Source organism: Pimephales promelas, chromosome 18, assembly GCF_988280905.1.
Source record: "Pimephales promelas chromosome 18, fPimPro1.hap1.1, whole genome shotgun sequence".
Taxonomy (NCBI): domain Eukaryota; kingdom Metazoa; phylum Chordata; class Actinopteri; order Cypriniformes; family Leuciscidae; genus Pimephales; species Pimephales promelas.
The window spans coordinates 32,850,500-32,867,233 of NC_142786.1; the positions used below are offsets into that span (position 1 = coordinate 32,850,500).

At 35.5% G+C, this 16,734-nt stretch overlaps 1 protein-coding gene across 1 annotated transcript; it reads left to right on the forward strand.

The window, feature by feature from the left end:
• Positions 1-5,015: 5,015 nt before the first annotated feature.
• tent5bb (terminal nucleotidyltransferase 5Bb) lies at positions 5,016-15,317 on the forward strand. The gene is made up of 2 exons (XM_039651515.2): positions 5,016-5,412; positions 12,481-15,317. Exons 1-2 carry the CDS (start codon positions 5,257-5,259, stop codon positions 13,504-13,506), a joined length of 1,182 nt encoding a protein of 393 aa, XP_039507449.1. The 5' UTR covers positions 5,016-5,256; the 3' UTR covers positions 13,507-15,317.
• The last annotated feature ends 1,417 nt before the right edge of the window (positions 15,318-16,734 follow it).

Consider the following 16,734-nt stretch of genomic DNA (forward strand, 5'->3'; position numbering starts at 1 on the left):
ACTTAATTAGTTTAGTCCGGTTATACGTACATGAAAAGACATGAAAACCTAAGAATGAACCAAAACTCCAAACCAAATGTGACAGACACCATATTTTATGGTGAATTTCTGGCAATTTAACGGGATTTTTTTATTTAATGAATTATTTCATTTTGAACTTGTGTTCACACAACCAAGGTGCAACATTATTAAAAATAAAATACATAAATGGTTCCAAGGTGTGCCTCACAAAGTGAATATTGAAATATAGGAAAACATTTAACTTTACTATTCACTCATTTGGACTTGATCCAGTGCCATTCAGTAATGATAAATAATAAAAACAGTAGATGTTTAAAGAAGGGCCATTTGCAAACCAACCACCCAAATACACATCTCTGCTTCTCATATCTTCCCCATATGTTCTGCCTTTCTTTCCACACATTTAAGCGAGTTGTTTTCACTCGTGGAACCAAATTGTCTGACTGTCTCCCAAACCTCTGGCTAATATTCCTATGCTAATGATATGCCAGTTTTACAGTAATTAAATAAACAACCACATTTTTCCATACCACGCTGCCTGTCCATGTCCGTTTGTCATGTTGACGTGAGTAGGTGTGTATGGTCTTGTAAGAGTTGTAGTGAATGTAAATAGCAGGTCTGAGGGCCGGGAAGCAGTTCATTCCAGGAACAACAGTATATCAACCCTCTAGAGAGCCACCTGAACGATTTAACAATATCTGACCATTGCCTGTAAGAGAGCTCGCTGACGGGAAGCTGTTACTGTAAAGTATACTTTTTTTAGGCAATTTCCAACCCAAACTCACGGGCAAATGAAACTATGTTATGAGGGGATGAATTTGTACGATTTAAATAGAAACAAAGTAAGCATGAAGGTCCACTGGGATGTATAAAATGTACAAAATGTACGAATGAGATTTTACAATTAGTCGCCAATTCATCCGCTCAGGTATAACAAATATTTTAACTTTATGCCAAAAGTCATAAGCCACAATGAAAGCAAATACTCATGCTAGTACTCACTCATGTGAAGCTCCGATTTGCTTTGTTGTCTGTCGGGTTTATCTGTACCTGTTTATTAAATGTTCTGATCTGGCTTTTTGTGTTTTATTCATTATACTTTGTGTATTCATATATTTAGGTTTGTTTCACAAATGTAGGACTTTTGAAAGTGCAATTTGATTATATGCAGTTTTCATAAAGTTGAATTGGCTAACCTGCTATGTCATTTTTACTCTTAAAAGTGTACACTTGCAGGTGTTGAATATAATTAATTTAGGCAACTGTTAGGTCCACAAAGTATAACATTCTAAATGAGGGAAATCTTTATCTAGCATGAAATATAAATGGTCAGAACGTCGTCTCGCAGTTGCTGAATGTCGCGTAACAAGTTACGTTGTTAAAGCCCTAGACTTTTTGAAAGTAATATTAAACTGTCTGAAAACAAAACAGGGTTCACAAAGTGTCTAAATATGTTCACCATGGTCCATTTCTGTATATATACTGACCAAAATTATAAATGCAACACTTTTGCTCCCATTTTCATGAGCTGAACTATGTAGCTACACCCTCAGAAAAAAAGGTTCAAAAGCTGTCACTGGGGCTGTACCTTTTCAAAAGGTACACTTTTGTATCCAAAGGCTGCATATTGGTACCTTAGTGGTACATATTAGCACCTAAAATGTACATGTTAGCTCATGAAATGGACATTTTGGCACCTAAAACGTACATATTGACACCTAAAATTGACATATTACCACCTAAAATGGACATATTAGCTAATGAAATGTACATATTAGCACCTAAAATGTACATATTAGCTCATGAAATGGACATATTGGCACCTAAACGTACATAATAACACCTAAAATTGACATATTACCACCTAAAATGGACATATTAGCTAATGAAATGTACATATTAGCACCTAAAATGTACATATTAGCTCATGAAATGGACATATTGGCACCTAAAACGTACATATTAACACCTAAAATTGACATATTACCACCTAAAATTAGCTAATGAAATGTACATATTAGCACCTAAAATGTACATATTAGCTCATGAAATGGACATATTAGCACCTAAAATGTACATATTAACACCTAAAATTGACATATTACCACCTAAAATGTACATATTAGCTCATGAAATGGACATATTAGCACCTAAAATGTACATATTAGGACCTAAAATGTACATATTATCACCTAAAATGTACATATTAGCACCTCAAATGTACATATTAGCACCTAAAATGTACATATTAACACCTAAAATGGACATATTACCACCTAAAATGGACATATTAGCTAATGAAATGGCCAAAACTGGCCAAAGTTAAACCATTCCTTAGCCGTAGTGACCTCGAGAAAACAATCCACGCTTTTATTAGTTCACGCTTGGATTACTGCAATGCCCTCTATATCGGGTTAAACCAGGCCTCACTGCACCGTCTACAGCTTGTCCAGAACGCCGCGGCAAGGTTTCTTACCAACACCCGTAAATATGACCACATAACTCCTGTCCTGCTCTCTCTCCACTGGCTTCCAGTCCAGTTCAGAATTCAGTTTAAGATCCTACTCTTTGTTTTTTGCTCTATCCATGGCCTTGCACCTGCTTATCTGTGTAATATGCTGACCCTTTATAAGCCCAGCCGAGCCCTGCGCTCCGCTGAACAACATCTGCTGGTGGTCCCAGGATCCAGGTGCAAAAAGTGGGGTGAACGTGCATTTGCAGTAGCGGGGCCGAAACTATGGAATGCGCTGCCTCTGGAACTACGCGCCATCATGGAGCTGCCCTTGTTCAAGGCCAGGTTGAAGCACCATCTTTTTAGATCAGCTTTTGACACTGGACTGACAGCTGATTAGCAAAATGATTTTATAGAAGTGTTTTGTGTGTATTGTGTTTAATGTTGTTGTTGTTTCTTTTTCTCTGTCCAGCGCTTTGATCAACGCATGGTTGTTGTAAAGCGCTATATAAATAAAAAATTGATTGATTGATTTGATTGATTGAATGAAATGTACATATTAAGACCTAAAATGTACATATTATCGCCTAAAATGTACATACAATCACCTAAAATGTACATATTAGCACCTCAAATGTACATATTAGCAGCTAAAATGGACAAAAGTTGACCTTTTGAAAAGGTACAGCGCCAGTGACAGCTTTTGTACCTTTTTTTCTGAGAGTGTATGTACACAAAAGGCATATTTATATCAAATCTTGTTCACAAATCTGTCTAAATCTGTGTTAGTGAGGAGGCGAAGGGTTGTTGATTGTGGGCTGTGGAATATTGGCCCAGTCCTCTTCACTGTCTCCAAAGGCGTTTCAGAGAATTTGACAGTACTAGTGTACATCCAACCGGCCTCACAACCGCACACCACGTGTGTAACCACACCTCGAAAGGTAACTTCGCGTCTCCTGCCATGTTTGACTAAAAGTATAAATTATGTGTACCTTGCAGCGTGAATAAAGTCGTACTCATCAAACTCCGTACTCATTTTCTTCCCTTGCATCCTACAGGGGGTGCAGCTGAGACACGAGGAAAGGAAACAAGGATGCACAAATAAGAATTGAGAGAGCACCCCCAGGCTAGGTCACATCAGTTCAGGTTCTTAACCTGCTCCTTATGACAACACAGATATCAGCGTTTTTTTTGTTTCTGTTCCTTTACATGATACTTTGCTACACTTACACAGGTCGGTCTACTTTATGACGTATTTTAAATGCCTTGAAGCTAAAGATCATATTTCTATGACGGAATAGAAGCAGGATTAAAGTCATATATGAGCAGCGTGTCAAGCTGAGGACATGATCTGTTTGCTCTATGGAGCCTGGGACAATAAAGGATGTTTGCAGAGGTAAGGGCTTTACTGTTTGTGTTTGAGCAGGTTATAAAAGGCCCTCTTAAACTTCCTGTGAAATATAATATCAAATATAATATCAGACCCAAAGGTTAAGACATATACAGGAGCCATACTGTATCAACAACATACTGTGTAACAATTTACAGTTTTTACCTTAAAGAGCTTTACCTTTTTACCTTTGACTGACTCATCTTTCTCAACTGTTTGTTCACTTAAAACACAATTGACTGTAAATGGGTATAAATGAATAATTAAATATGTTAAAATTTGAGTAAAAAAAAATCATAGAAATTAGAAGAATATAGATTAAAGGATTAGATAAACAATTCAAATTTTGAAATAAACAATAAACAACATTTGATTCAAATAAATAGATGATATAATTTATTTTAAATAATGATAATAAATAAATTAATAAATTGATAGTGTAGAGTTTAATTTAGAATATATACATTTTCCTCATAAAACATGAAAAGAAAAATTAGTTTGTTTTAATTAGCATATTGTTAGGTTTTATCCAATCAATTAAAAAAAAATTCAGTCAAGGTGTCATATTTTTTTTCATTCATTCTTATCATTAACACATTTCATTTGATTAGGCTGCCTTTCTTATACCTTTGCTGTTCTGCAAATCACATTCTTGTAATAAATGTCTTCCAGTTAAGACAGCTTAAAACCACCCGGAGCACTGCTCTCATGTCAGATATCCGATTTCCAGCTAGTGTTTACAAATTAGATCAGTTTCACTTCCTTGAAATGGCTGAGTTCTCAATGTATGCAGATCTAAAAACTCCTTTAGATCAGGTGCTGTGATTATAATATAACAAATTATAGACTGTGTAAGTTTTTAGATAAATGACTTGAAAAGCAAAGAGAAAAAATAGACTTTTGAAAAACCTGACGTGAATATAATTTCATGGTAATAAAAACTGACTACTGTAGCTTCGACAATTCTGCTTTGTGTTTACCATTAGCTGAACACATGCTCCCACACACCGAACGCCCCTCCTACAACCAATGAGCGCAGCAGGTTAGTGTGACGTGTGAACGTGGGCGTGTACAAACCCTTAAGTTCTTATAAAAGATTTAATTATTCATGAAGCTGACCAATTGAGTGGCGTATGTAAATATGAGAGGTTTAAAATGTATGTGTAGCCTTATTACAGCAGGCACAGTGAATGAACGGAAGATTGTGAACTGAGTTCGTTTGTTCATCGGCAAATTTATCTGGATTCTGTTTCGTTGATAAAATAACTTTTCAAATCCACGCTTTGATCTTGAATCGACTAAACCGAACTCGTCGGACATCACCAGAAACTAGTTGGGGCATCCAGCTGACATCCATCGAGCAGACTTGTGTTTTCCTCGGACTGATTTCGCCATGTCCTCCGCGGATGTGTCGGAGCACAGCCGGCGCTGTTGTGTCTTGTCGTGGGAGCAGGTGCAGCGTCTGGACTCCATCCTGGGAGAGTGTGTCCCGATCCACGGACGAGGAAACTTCCCGACACTCTCCATTCAGCCTCGACATATCGTTCAGGTACAGGATCCTAAGATAGGCTTATTTACATGAAACCTCAGCGGAACACAGTTTGCACCAAAAGAATGCGACATTTCCAATTCCACTGTTTTACTAATTTGGAACATTCCTGAAGGAGATCCTCACACAAAACAAAATATAAAAGCTACACTAGTACCAATCGCAAATGAAAATAAATGTTTATGTTTTTTTATAAATAGATAAAAGTGTAAAAAACAAACAAACACATTTTTATTCTTCACAAAAACATTTCAGGTCTTATTGTTTTATACAAAATGTTATTTTATTACGCCACAGTAGTTAGGCTACAGTAAAGGGGTGTTACAGCTACAGGTAGATAGGCTATGACTCATTCGCGCGTAGCCGCTTCGTAGTCCTACAAATGTGTGCTTGAAAATGTGTACGAACGTTTTCTCGAAGTTCGAACAAATCATGCTTCACAAAAAATGGCATACTAAAATGCATTCTCAATGTGCGATTTAAAAAGAATAATAGGAACAACTGAAACCACTCGTAGCCGACACAAAAAAAAATTGTTAAGACGTTATATTTCTTATTAATTAATTATATAGCCTAATATAATATTATGCTATATTAATGAATAATAGACCTGCAATTAATCTAATCTATATTTCATCATAGGCTAGCCAGTGAAAGAGTGAGAAAACCTCCATTAGCTTTGGCTATTCTCAGATGCGAGGTTTCTCTAAATAATGCAGATTTATCTACGCTTGATCTACTGGCTATTTAGTGTTTCGTGATCTGAAATGGTTTTGGGAATGATTATGATACACTTGGCTTTTGGTCGTGGATCTGGCGAGTGTGTGTCTGCTGGCTGAGTGAGGAGAGGAAAGGCTGTGTGTGGTTGGAAAAAAAGCCTTTATAAGATTGTTTGGGCGTGTTTAATGCAAATGACTAACCTCGTGTACGGGCCGCTCATAAATAGGTAGACCTACTCCAAATGCATTAATTCAAACATTAGAACGATATTAAGAACAAATGTATGTTCATACGCACGTGTATTGACTTAATAATCCACGCAATTATTGATGGGTCTCATTCACTAATAATTGCGTGGATTATTTAGGGCTATAATTAGGGGATGTTACAGAAAATGTGTAACAGAAAAGTTAAAGTCTATTTACTAAATGGAATAACCATGGCTACTTGGAAAACATAGGAAAGCTAGTAAGTTAATTCCTGACTTAAGTAAAAGAAAAAAAAAGATTTTTTTTTTTAAATAATTCCCTATTTAAAATGGTTGCCAAACAGAATATCAAACATAAACAGATTTAGAATGTTTCTGTAATACATATTTTTCTATAAACTTAAATATTTGAAGGGTGATTAATAAACTAAAAGGCCTCTGTATCTTCTTAGTTTTAATATGAATGCATTATTTCCCTTAATTTAGTTTGTTTTATTTACATCCTCATGGTCACAAGGAAGCCAGTTCACACAATTAACTGTGAAACGAGATATACTAGTATTTTTACCCAGCCTGTCTACTCAAAATTAGGCCTCTCTCTGATGACATCACTGACCTCCAAATGAAAGTGCTTATTACAGTACCATCTGGTTGTAGGGCTCTGTGTATAACGTGGGAGCCATTAGACAAGTTCATAAGCTTTTAGGTTTTGCAGTATCTAATCTTTAATTCAATTTTTTGACTGTCTCTATGAAAAATATTCACTTTTGTTCTCAATAAAACCCTCTCAAGAAGGCCAGTAGTTCATTTTTTTGCCTTGCCAAACATTGTAATCACCAACACATGATATCTATTTTCAGCATCATAACCAACCTTAGTTGATCTTGTTTAGTGGTAGGTTTATCTCAAAATATTTCTATTCAATAATAGACATTTTACTGAAACACTGGCCATCCAATCACGTCCACTGAATTACTGTCCATCCAAAAGTGATAAACACAGATTATTTCCCAGACAATATACAGTTCTTCTCATAAATATGCAATATGGTTGCTAGGAAGTGCCTCAAAAAACTCTATATATAATTGAAATATTTTAAGCAAGCCTAGTAGTACCAACACAGATTAATTTAAGCATGATGGCAGACTGATAAAAACCTGTTCATTTCGACTCCTAAATGTTAGTAGCATTCGGACAATCTGATTGCAATTTGCAGTATTCACAAGTGTTTTGTAGTTTTGTCTACAATATAACAAAGGAAACGTCTTCAAGTACCAGGAAGGCAAACTCTTAGATGTGTTGGTCATGGCATCAGTATTAGGTGTTGTTGTAAAGCATGCATCGTTCTTATTACCAAGTGTAGAAACAACACTCAGACACAAATCACCACTATTTCATTTTTTTCCCAGTGGTATAATTTTGTGCATTGTTGCTTGGCTTACACTGGCCTGTTTAGCAGACAAAGTTGGCTTGTTTGTGGCACATAAGGTTAAAAGTGGATTAATCCTGTTGGAAACAGTAGACTTGTGAACCAGAGCTGACATGGCATCCGTGTGGTAAAGAGGAGCCTGGTAAGTCTTTCAGTTTGGCCAGAGTGTAAACTAACTCCTCAGGATTATTTAGTTTTTTTTTCAATCTGAAAGGATACATAGACTACATGTAAGACATTCCCATTGTTCCTGTCTTAGAACAGGTGCTTTTATGAGTATGTGAATGGATGTCTTAAAGGAATTCATCCCTCCAGCATGTAACATAAGCCTGGTAAAACCAGCGAATGGGATCAGTTTGAGGTGTACATTACACCATACACCCATACCTGCAGGGGGAGCTAATCAACAAAGCCTTTTTAACATTATTTCACTGTAAAATGCATCTTTTAAAAAAAAAAAAAAAGCTTGGGTGTTTTTTAAAACCAAGAATGCAAAGAACGGACTTGTTGCTAGCTAACTTAACACCCGCAGGCGCTTATGGAGATTCTCACTTCAGAAAACGTCATAAATTTTCGTAAAAATGCCAATATTTGAAATCTACACAGTTGATTTCTTGCATCAAATGTTCTCAGAAGTGAATTTAGTGATGAAATAGCGTACGTAATTGTAGAAAAATGAATTGCTGTATTGACCTGCTTCGAATGGCGAATTGAATGCTGGGATATTTCTGCCACACAAGTTACCAACCAACACATCCTCTGTAAAATGGGCGTGTCAAGAACACATCCGGGATTTTTAACCATTCTTGCCAAAATGCAAACTGATTGGGACAGTACTTGGGTCACAAAAAGTTTCACAAGGACACAAGAACATGGATTGAGAAAGGCCCCTTGTTTTGGGATAGTTCAAGAAATTATGGGATAGTTCAAGTTCTGTCATCGTTTATTCACCTTCATGTTGATCAAAACCTGTACACTCTCAAAAAAAAAAAGGTACAAAAGCCGTTTCTGGGGCTGTACCTTTTCAAAAGGTACACTTTTGTACCCAAAGGCTCCATATTGGTACCTTAGTGGTACATATTAGCACCTAAAATGTACATATTAGCACCTAAAATATACATATTAAGACCTAAAATAGACATATTAGGACCTAAAATAGACATATTACCTTCTGAAATGTACATATTAACACTAAAAATGTACATATTAACACTTAAAATGTACATATTAGCACCTAAAATGCACAAATTAGCACCTAAAATGTACCTATTAACACTTAAAATGTACTTATTAGCACCTGAAATGGACATATTAGCACCTAAAATGGACATATTAGCACCTAAAATGGACATATTAGCACCTAAAATGTACATATTAGCACCTAAAATGGACAAAAGTTTACCTTTTGAAAAGGTACAGCCCCAGTGACAGCTTTTGTACCTTTTTTTCTGAGAGTGAAGACTAACGTATTCAGCAAAACAAACAAACAAAACTTAATTCAAAGCTATAATTTGTCTTTTTGTCTTTATTCCTAGTCTTAACATTCCTAGTCTTGGTTTGGAACAAAATTAGGGTGAGTAAATGATGACTTACTTTAGTTTTTTTGTTTGGAAAATCAGATGAATGTTTTTGGACCTTTATTAATGGGCCGTATAACTGGTGTAATTGAAGTTTTGTATGACTAGCTGCTTAAAGTTTCATCTGAGCTTCATATAACACCACATGGCCATCCAATAGCTAGAATTTCAAAGATTCCATTGTGAATTTTGGGAAAGTATTTGGGATCAGGAAAAAACTCTTAATAGTCTAGTCCAGTATACAGGGGATTCACTGACTCATTTGCTGAGCCTGGGCCAGTGTCAGAGACTCGTAAGTAGTTCATTCATCCCTTTGCATTTGGCAGTTCACAGTGAGACTGGCTGTCGGTGTTCTGTTGGCCTGATCCCCAGCCGAAGTCTGTGAAATGCTGTGTGGGAATTTGCCTTACGATCATCCTACAAATAAAGCACAAAACCTATTTTGGCCAGGTTAGAAAACAAAAGAAGGTGAGCCAAGGCGTTGCCAGCACTGGTCCGGTCAGACCAGTGTGTTTGTGGCTTTTTTACAAGCTTTCAACACAAGATGAAAGGAAATAGGATTGTAGATGTCAAGATATCTCAATGTATGTCTTTTTTAGGAGTTTCAGAGGAGATTTTAACTGTAAAACTGTGGATTAGTCCCTCTAGGCTTTATCCTTTTTTGAGGGAATGCTCCTTGCAACTGTGTGTTATTTTGTGCATGAGTCATTTTTGTAATTGTTGTATTGTTTTGTCATACAGTACATATGCTTTGACTTTAGAACAATCAACCACACTTCAGATTAGGATCCAATTCTCAGTATTAACTACTAACTACATATTTTGCCTCAATAAACATGTAATTACTGCTTTAATAAACAGCCAATATCAAAGTAATATGAAAGCTAATAAGCAACTAGTTAATACACTCTCAGAAAAAAAGGTACAAAAGCTGTCACTGGGGCTGTACCTTTTCAAAAGGTACACTTTTGTACCCAAAGGCTGCATATTGGTATCTTAGTGGTACATATTAACACCTAAAATGTACATATTAGCACCTAAAATAGACATATTAACACCTAAAATGTACATATTAGCACCTAAAATAAACATATTAACACCTAAAATGTACATATTAGCACTTAAAATGTACATATTTACTCTTAAAATATACATATTACTACCTAAAATGTACATATTAGCACCTAAAATGTACATATTAACACCTAAAATGTACATATTGGTACCTTAGTGGTACATATTAGCCCCTAAAATGTACATATTAGCACCTAAAATGAACATATTACCACCTAAAATGTACATATTAGCACTTAAAATGTACACATTAGCACCTAAAATGTACATATTAGCACTTAAAATGTACATATTAACACTTAAAATATACATATACTTAAAATGTACATATTAGCACCTAAAATGTACATATTAACACTTAAAATGTACATATTAACACTTAAAATATACATATACTTAAAATGTACATATTAGCACCTAAAATGTACATATTAGCAACTAAAATGGACAAAAGTTGACATTTTGAAAAGGTACAGCCCCAGTGACAGCTTTTGTACCTTTTTTTCTGAGAGTGTATAGTGAGAACTCTAACTCTAAAGTTATTATTTTCAAGAAATATATTATTAGGGACAAACTGTTGTCATTATGGCCCACCAACTGTCTGAAAGTGTTTGGTTACCAGTGTAACTAACTGGGTTGATATTGGTTGATATTTTCAAGAATGAAATGTACGTATAATTCCATTGCGTAAACTGATCTGAAAGTTTCATTTTATTTCCCGACCTTTGCTGTATCCCTGAAAACCAACATTTGTTCTGGAGCATTGTGTTGTTTTCCATCTTTCATCTACTTTTATAGTGTTTTATTGTTTGTTTTAATTTTTTAGACAAGTTGTCAGAAGTGTGCAGACATATCTGCTGATGAAATAAAACATTTCCAGTTAGATCCTAACAGGTCCAGACACTGTAGGGATTATGTAACAGTACAGAGAAATAGGCCAACCAAAATCATGTGTTGTGATGGGTAAAAAACATTCATAAATCAGACAGAGACAGAGAGAAAGAAAAAACAGCACCTTAACACTTAAGTATAATGCATAGCAATGTTCTAGTAACCACCCAGATCACCCTAAAGTCCCCGTGAACCGGAAGTTGCAAACGACTTTTCTCCAATGTTGTGACGTATTTCCGAGAGAAACGGAATACTAAATGAGGCAAAATAGTGGGCGTGGCTTTTTTTCCCAACTAGCACCTGATTGGATCTAGAAAAATGGGTGTTTCATTCTGAAATGGAGGATGATGCAAGTTTACACACGCTGTCAATCAATGCTCGCTTTGGTTATGGATGTTAAGGAGACACCCAAACCGTAAAGCCTACGTCATCGGGCAAGGTCCTCCAATGCAGAGGGGAGGGGCATTTTCAAAATTTGATTAAAGATTACAAAGCCAAAAAATTTTTTGTGTGGATTGACACCACAAAACGATCAATTTAGGCAAACTGTAAAAAATATTTTCAAGATTTGTTATCACAACATATTTTCTTTTGTCAAATCAACTATTTAGTTGAGATAACTTATTATTTTGAGTTTCTGATGATTAAATTAATACTCACTTTTTCCAGTTCAATCAACTTAAAAGTTACTTACTTTCTTAAGTTAAACCAACAACATTTTTTTACAGTGTAGTAATCACAAATTTTTTTCTTAAATAATTTATTTAGTTCAGATAACATATAGTTTTGAGTTTCTGATAGTTAAATTAATCTCCTTCATTGTATTAACTCACTTTTTCCAGTTCAATCAACTTAAAATTTTAAGGCAACCAGGCTTACTTACTTTTTTAAGTTAAACCATCAATATTTTTTTTACAGTAGAGTAGTTCACTTTTGCTGATAATTTACTCGCCCCCATGTCATCCAAGATGTCCGCGTCATTCTTTCTTCAGTTGAAAATAAATTAAGGTTTTTGATGAAAACATTCTCCATATAATGGACTTCAATGGGGTCCAAACGGTCCAAATGAGAGTTTCAGTGCAGCGACTGTCCGTCATATTGAAGCAAAAGAAAAACAATTCTGTACGATAATTTGTAAAAAAAAGTCTCTTTCTTTTCTTGATGTGCAGGTGGTGCGGGCGCGTCTAGAAGAGCGAGGCGTAGCGGTGCGTGATGTGAAGCTGAACGGCTCTGCCGCCAGTTATGTGCTCCATCAGGACACTGGCCTGGGCTACAAAGACCTGGACCTGATCTTTGGGCTGAGTCTGACTGATGACAAGACCTTTCGTCTGGTGAAGGATGTGGTGCTGGACAGCCTCCTGGAGTTCCTGCCCGCCGGCGTGAGCCGAGACCGCATCACGGCCCTGACCTTAAAGGAAGTGTATGTGCAGAAGCTGGTGAAGGTTTGCAACGACACAGACCGCTGGAGCCTAATATCGCTTTCCAACAACACTGGTAAGAACGTGGAGCTGAAGTTCGTGGACTCCCTGCGACGGCAGTTCGAGTTTAGCGTGGATTCGTTTCAGATCGGCTTGGACTCGCTGCTGCTGTTTGACCGCTGCTCTGAGACGCCCATGTCCGAGAGTTTCCACCCCACCGTGCTCGGAGAGAGCATGTACGGGAACTTTGAAGAAGCGCTAGGACACCTACACGCCAAAATCATCGCCACGCACAGCCCGGAAGAGATCCGCGGAGGCGGGCTCTTGAAATACTGCCACCTGCTGGTGAGAGGCTTCCGGCCAGCCTCCGAGGCGCAGATGAAGACGCTCCAGCGCTACATGTGCTCGCGCTTTTTCATCGACTTCTCTGACATCAATGAGCAGCAGAGGAAGCTGGAGGCGTACCTGCAGAACCACTTTAAGGGCATGGAGCACAAGCGTTACGATTGCCTCGTGACTCTCCATCATGTGGTTGATGAGAGCACCGTCTGTCTCATGGGCCACGAGCGGAGACAGACGCTCGCGCTCATCTCCTCTTTGGCACTACGTGTGCTGGCTGAACAGAACGCCATCCCTGCACTGTCTAATGTAACATGTTACTACCAACCGGCTCCCTACGTCAGAGACGTCAACTTCAGCAACTACTATATAGCACACGTGCATTCGCCCATTTCCGTCTGTAACAGCTCCTATCAAACATGGCTGCCGTGTAGCTGAGCCTGGGCGTACTGTATTTGCAGTCTTCAAGATGTTGTTAGATTTCACTTCGATATCAAGAGAAGAAAAGTATATTTTGCATAAAGAAATTCTAAGTTCTCACATTCTCATCAGAGTAATACTAGTACTACTAATAATAATTTAGTACAGTCATTTTATTGTATTACTGTGAAAATTAAGTTATTTGTTTGTTTAAATCAACAAAATAATAAGGTATTTGTATATTTAAACCAACAAACAGTTAAGTACAATTAATCAGTTCCACTGTTGTTGTTGTTTTTTTTTTTTTTGCTATCAGAATGACAAAATGGCATTTTCCAAAAATGTTTTATTTATAATTAGGACACCACATTTACCAAATTATTTATTGTGTTAGATGCACAATAGTCAGCATGGCTCAAAGAACAGACTACATTCATAAATCTTGATTATTTTTTAACTTTTAAAATAAGCTATATTGATTTTTTTTTTTACATTGCGTGTGGTGCACAACCTTGTAACAGTCTTCACAATACTGAAATAAAGATTATATATATATATATATATATATATATATATATGAACAGTTCAGATGCAAAAGCCTTTAAATGCCATTTGAAATTTTCTTCTTTAATGATGATTTTGATCAAACTTGTATATTTAAGTTCAGTAATTTCACTTAAATAACAATTAATAGGTAATTATCATTGCCATTTAAGTGAAATCACTGAACTTAAATATACAAGCTTGATAAAAATGATCATTCTAGAAGAAAATTTCAAATGGCACTTAGAGGCTTTTGCATCTGAACTCTTCATATATATATATATATATATATATTAGTATTATAGCTAGCAAGGCTACTCTAACCTGATCACTTAGGATAGGCAATATGACCAAATTTTACAGGCTAAGCAAACCACAAACCACAGCTAAACTTAAAGTAAAATGACTTTAAGTAAAATGTTCTCAGTTAATAAATAATCAAGTAAACAATTATGTAATTGGAACAAAGAATGAATAAGAAGAAATGACAATAGGATGAATAAATTGCTCCACAATTTAAATGATAGACCTATATAATCAAATAATATATTTATAGAAAATATATTTTATTGTCATAAAACTATTACATCTTAATGGTCCTACAATTTAATAGGAAATGTTCTTTATGTAAAATATAATTTACTATTTTTGTCTTGTGATTTTGGGGTGAAAATATAACCAGGTCATGTTTTTGCCAAGTGTCATGAGACTCCCCATTCGATTATAGCAGGTTGTTTTGTATAAAACTCAATGGAGACCAGAAGTGAGATATTTTGTCTTTAAATGCATTCTACCAATCCAGCCTATTATAATGAACTTAAAATGATTTAATTTGCTCCAAGTCCACTCAAAAACGTGAGGTGAGGATTTTGTCCCGTGCATATGAAACAATAACAATGAACATTGGTGGAGAAATGTCTAAAGCACTTCTCCACTCCACATTCATGTGTAACCCATTCATATTTTATAAATGAAAAGTTATGAAACACAGTTTATGTTGAAGTTATGAAAAACCAAGAAAAGCCGTAAAACTATGAGGATGTGTTCAGTTCTGTCTAATCATGGTTTAATACTTTCCTTATTTGAAAAACTGAGGACCAAAGACTTACTGTATGTGGTGGAATGTTACTTCTGTGACTTTAAGTGCCTGAAACAACTACAAACTGATATATGTGTGTAAAAATGTTTATTGATTTGTTCTCTGGGCTATTGTATAGTGCAGTATTTTTACTTTCAGGGGCAGGGCATTTCCTTTACAAACCAATAAAAACAAAGAAAGAAAAATAGCCGAATTTGTTCCTAGTCTTTCCCCCCGTATCTGTTGAAATGACTTTGAGTGGTTTGATCTATTTAAACGTTAACGTCACAGGGAAAGAAACAAATGCGTGCTCTGTATTTTTGTCCACGAGAGTAATCGAGTAAATTTCATCAAGAACGAGTAATGTTTAATATTAAAGGGAAAGTGGAACAACTTGATGATGAGTAAATGATGACAAAATTTCCATTTCTGGGTGAACTAACACTGTAAAAATTATTGTTGGGTTAACTTAAAAAAGTAAGTAACCTGGTTGCCTTAAGATTTTAAGTTGATTGAACTGGAAAAAGTGAGTTAATGCAATGAAGGAGATTGATTTAATCATCAGAAACTCAAAATAATAAGTTATCTCAACTAAATAAATTATTTAAGTTGATTTGACAAAAGAAAAATTGTTGTTATAACAAATCTTGAAAATATATATATATATTTTTTACAGTGTAGATTATTTTGCACAAGATAAAGGGATAAACATGAATGGTCCTGAAATAGAGTAACATAAAATAATCTTGTGCATTTAATATCAAATACAACAACATTCAGATGTTTTAAGCGTTTAGGAACGTCTAAATACTTTTTGGGGCCACTGTTCTGGATATGGATGGTTAATACTGTATCTCTCATTGACTCTCATAGGGCTGTGCTTGTGTTGGATGTGTCGCACTCGTTGTACCCGAGGACACAGCTGATGAACAGCTGTTACGAGAGCAGTGAATGCACTTGCTGCCACATGTTGTATTCTGTGTATAGTCTATTATTTAAGCACTGGCGTCATGGTACGTAATGTACTTGTGATTCATAATATCATTCAGTGTGACAAACAGGAAGCGGCTGTTCTTAAACTGAGATTTCAGGTGTGGACAACATGTTTCATCTCAAAATGCATATTTATGAGTCTTAACCCTTGTGAGAAAGAAGTGAACTTCATTGTATTGAGTGTGCACTTGTAGCGTACTTCAAATCTTCATCACACTTGTTTCTTAACCCACTTAAGTACACTAATAATGTCAAATTAAAAGTTTCACTTTAAAGTACATTTATATATAATAAATAATTTGTTTAATATGTTTCTTTTGTTGAGTAACACACTAAAGCACATATAAAGTGCTTGATTATTATTAAGTTAAATATAAACTGTAGTCTGTTATTCAATAGTATACATTTAAAGTTAATATTACAAGTGATCATTACAAATGTGTAATTGCAAATATATTTAAATGGCATAGCATTTTCAATAGAAAATTATTTTTAAAGTATTTAACCATATTTTCAAAGACAATAAAAATAGTTGTAAAATTACATATTTAATAAAATATTTCCTTAAGACTAGTCCTACTTAAGAAGGTCAAACTAAGGCTGAACATCAAATCAAGTCATTTGTTATTGTC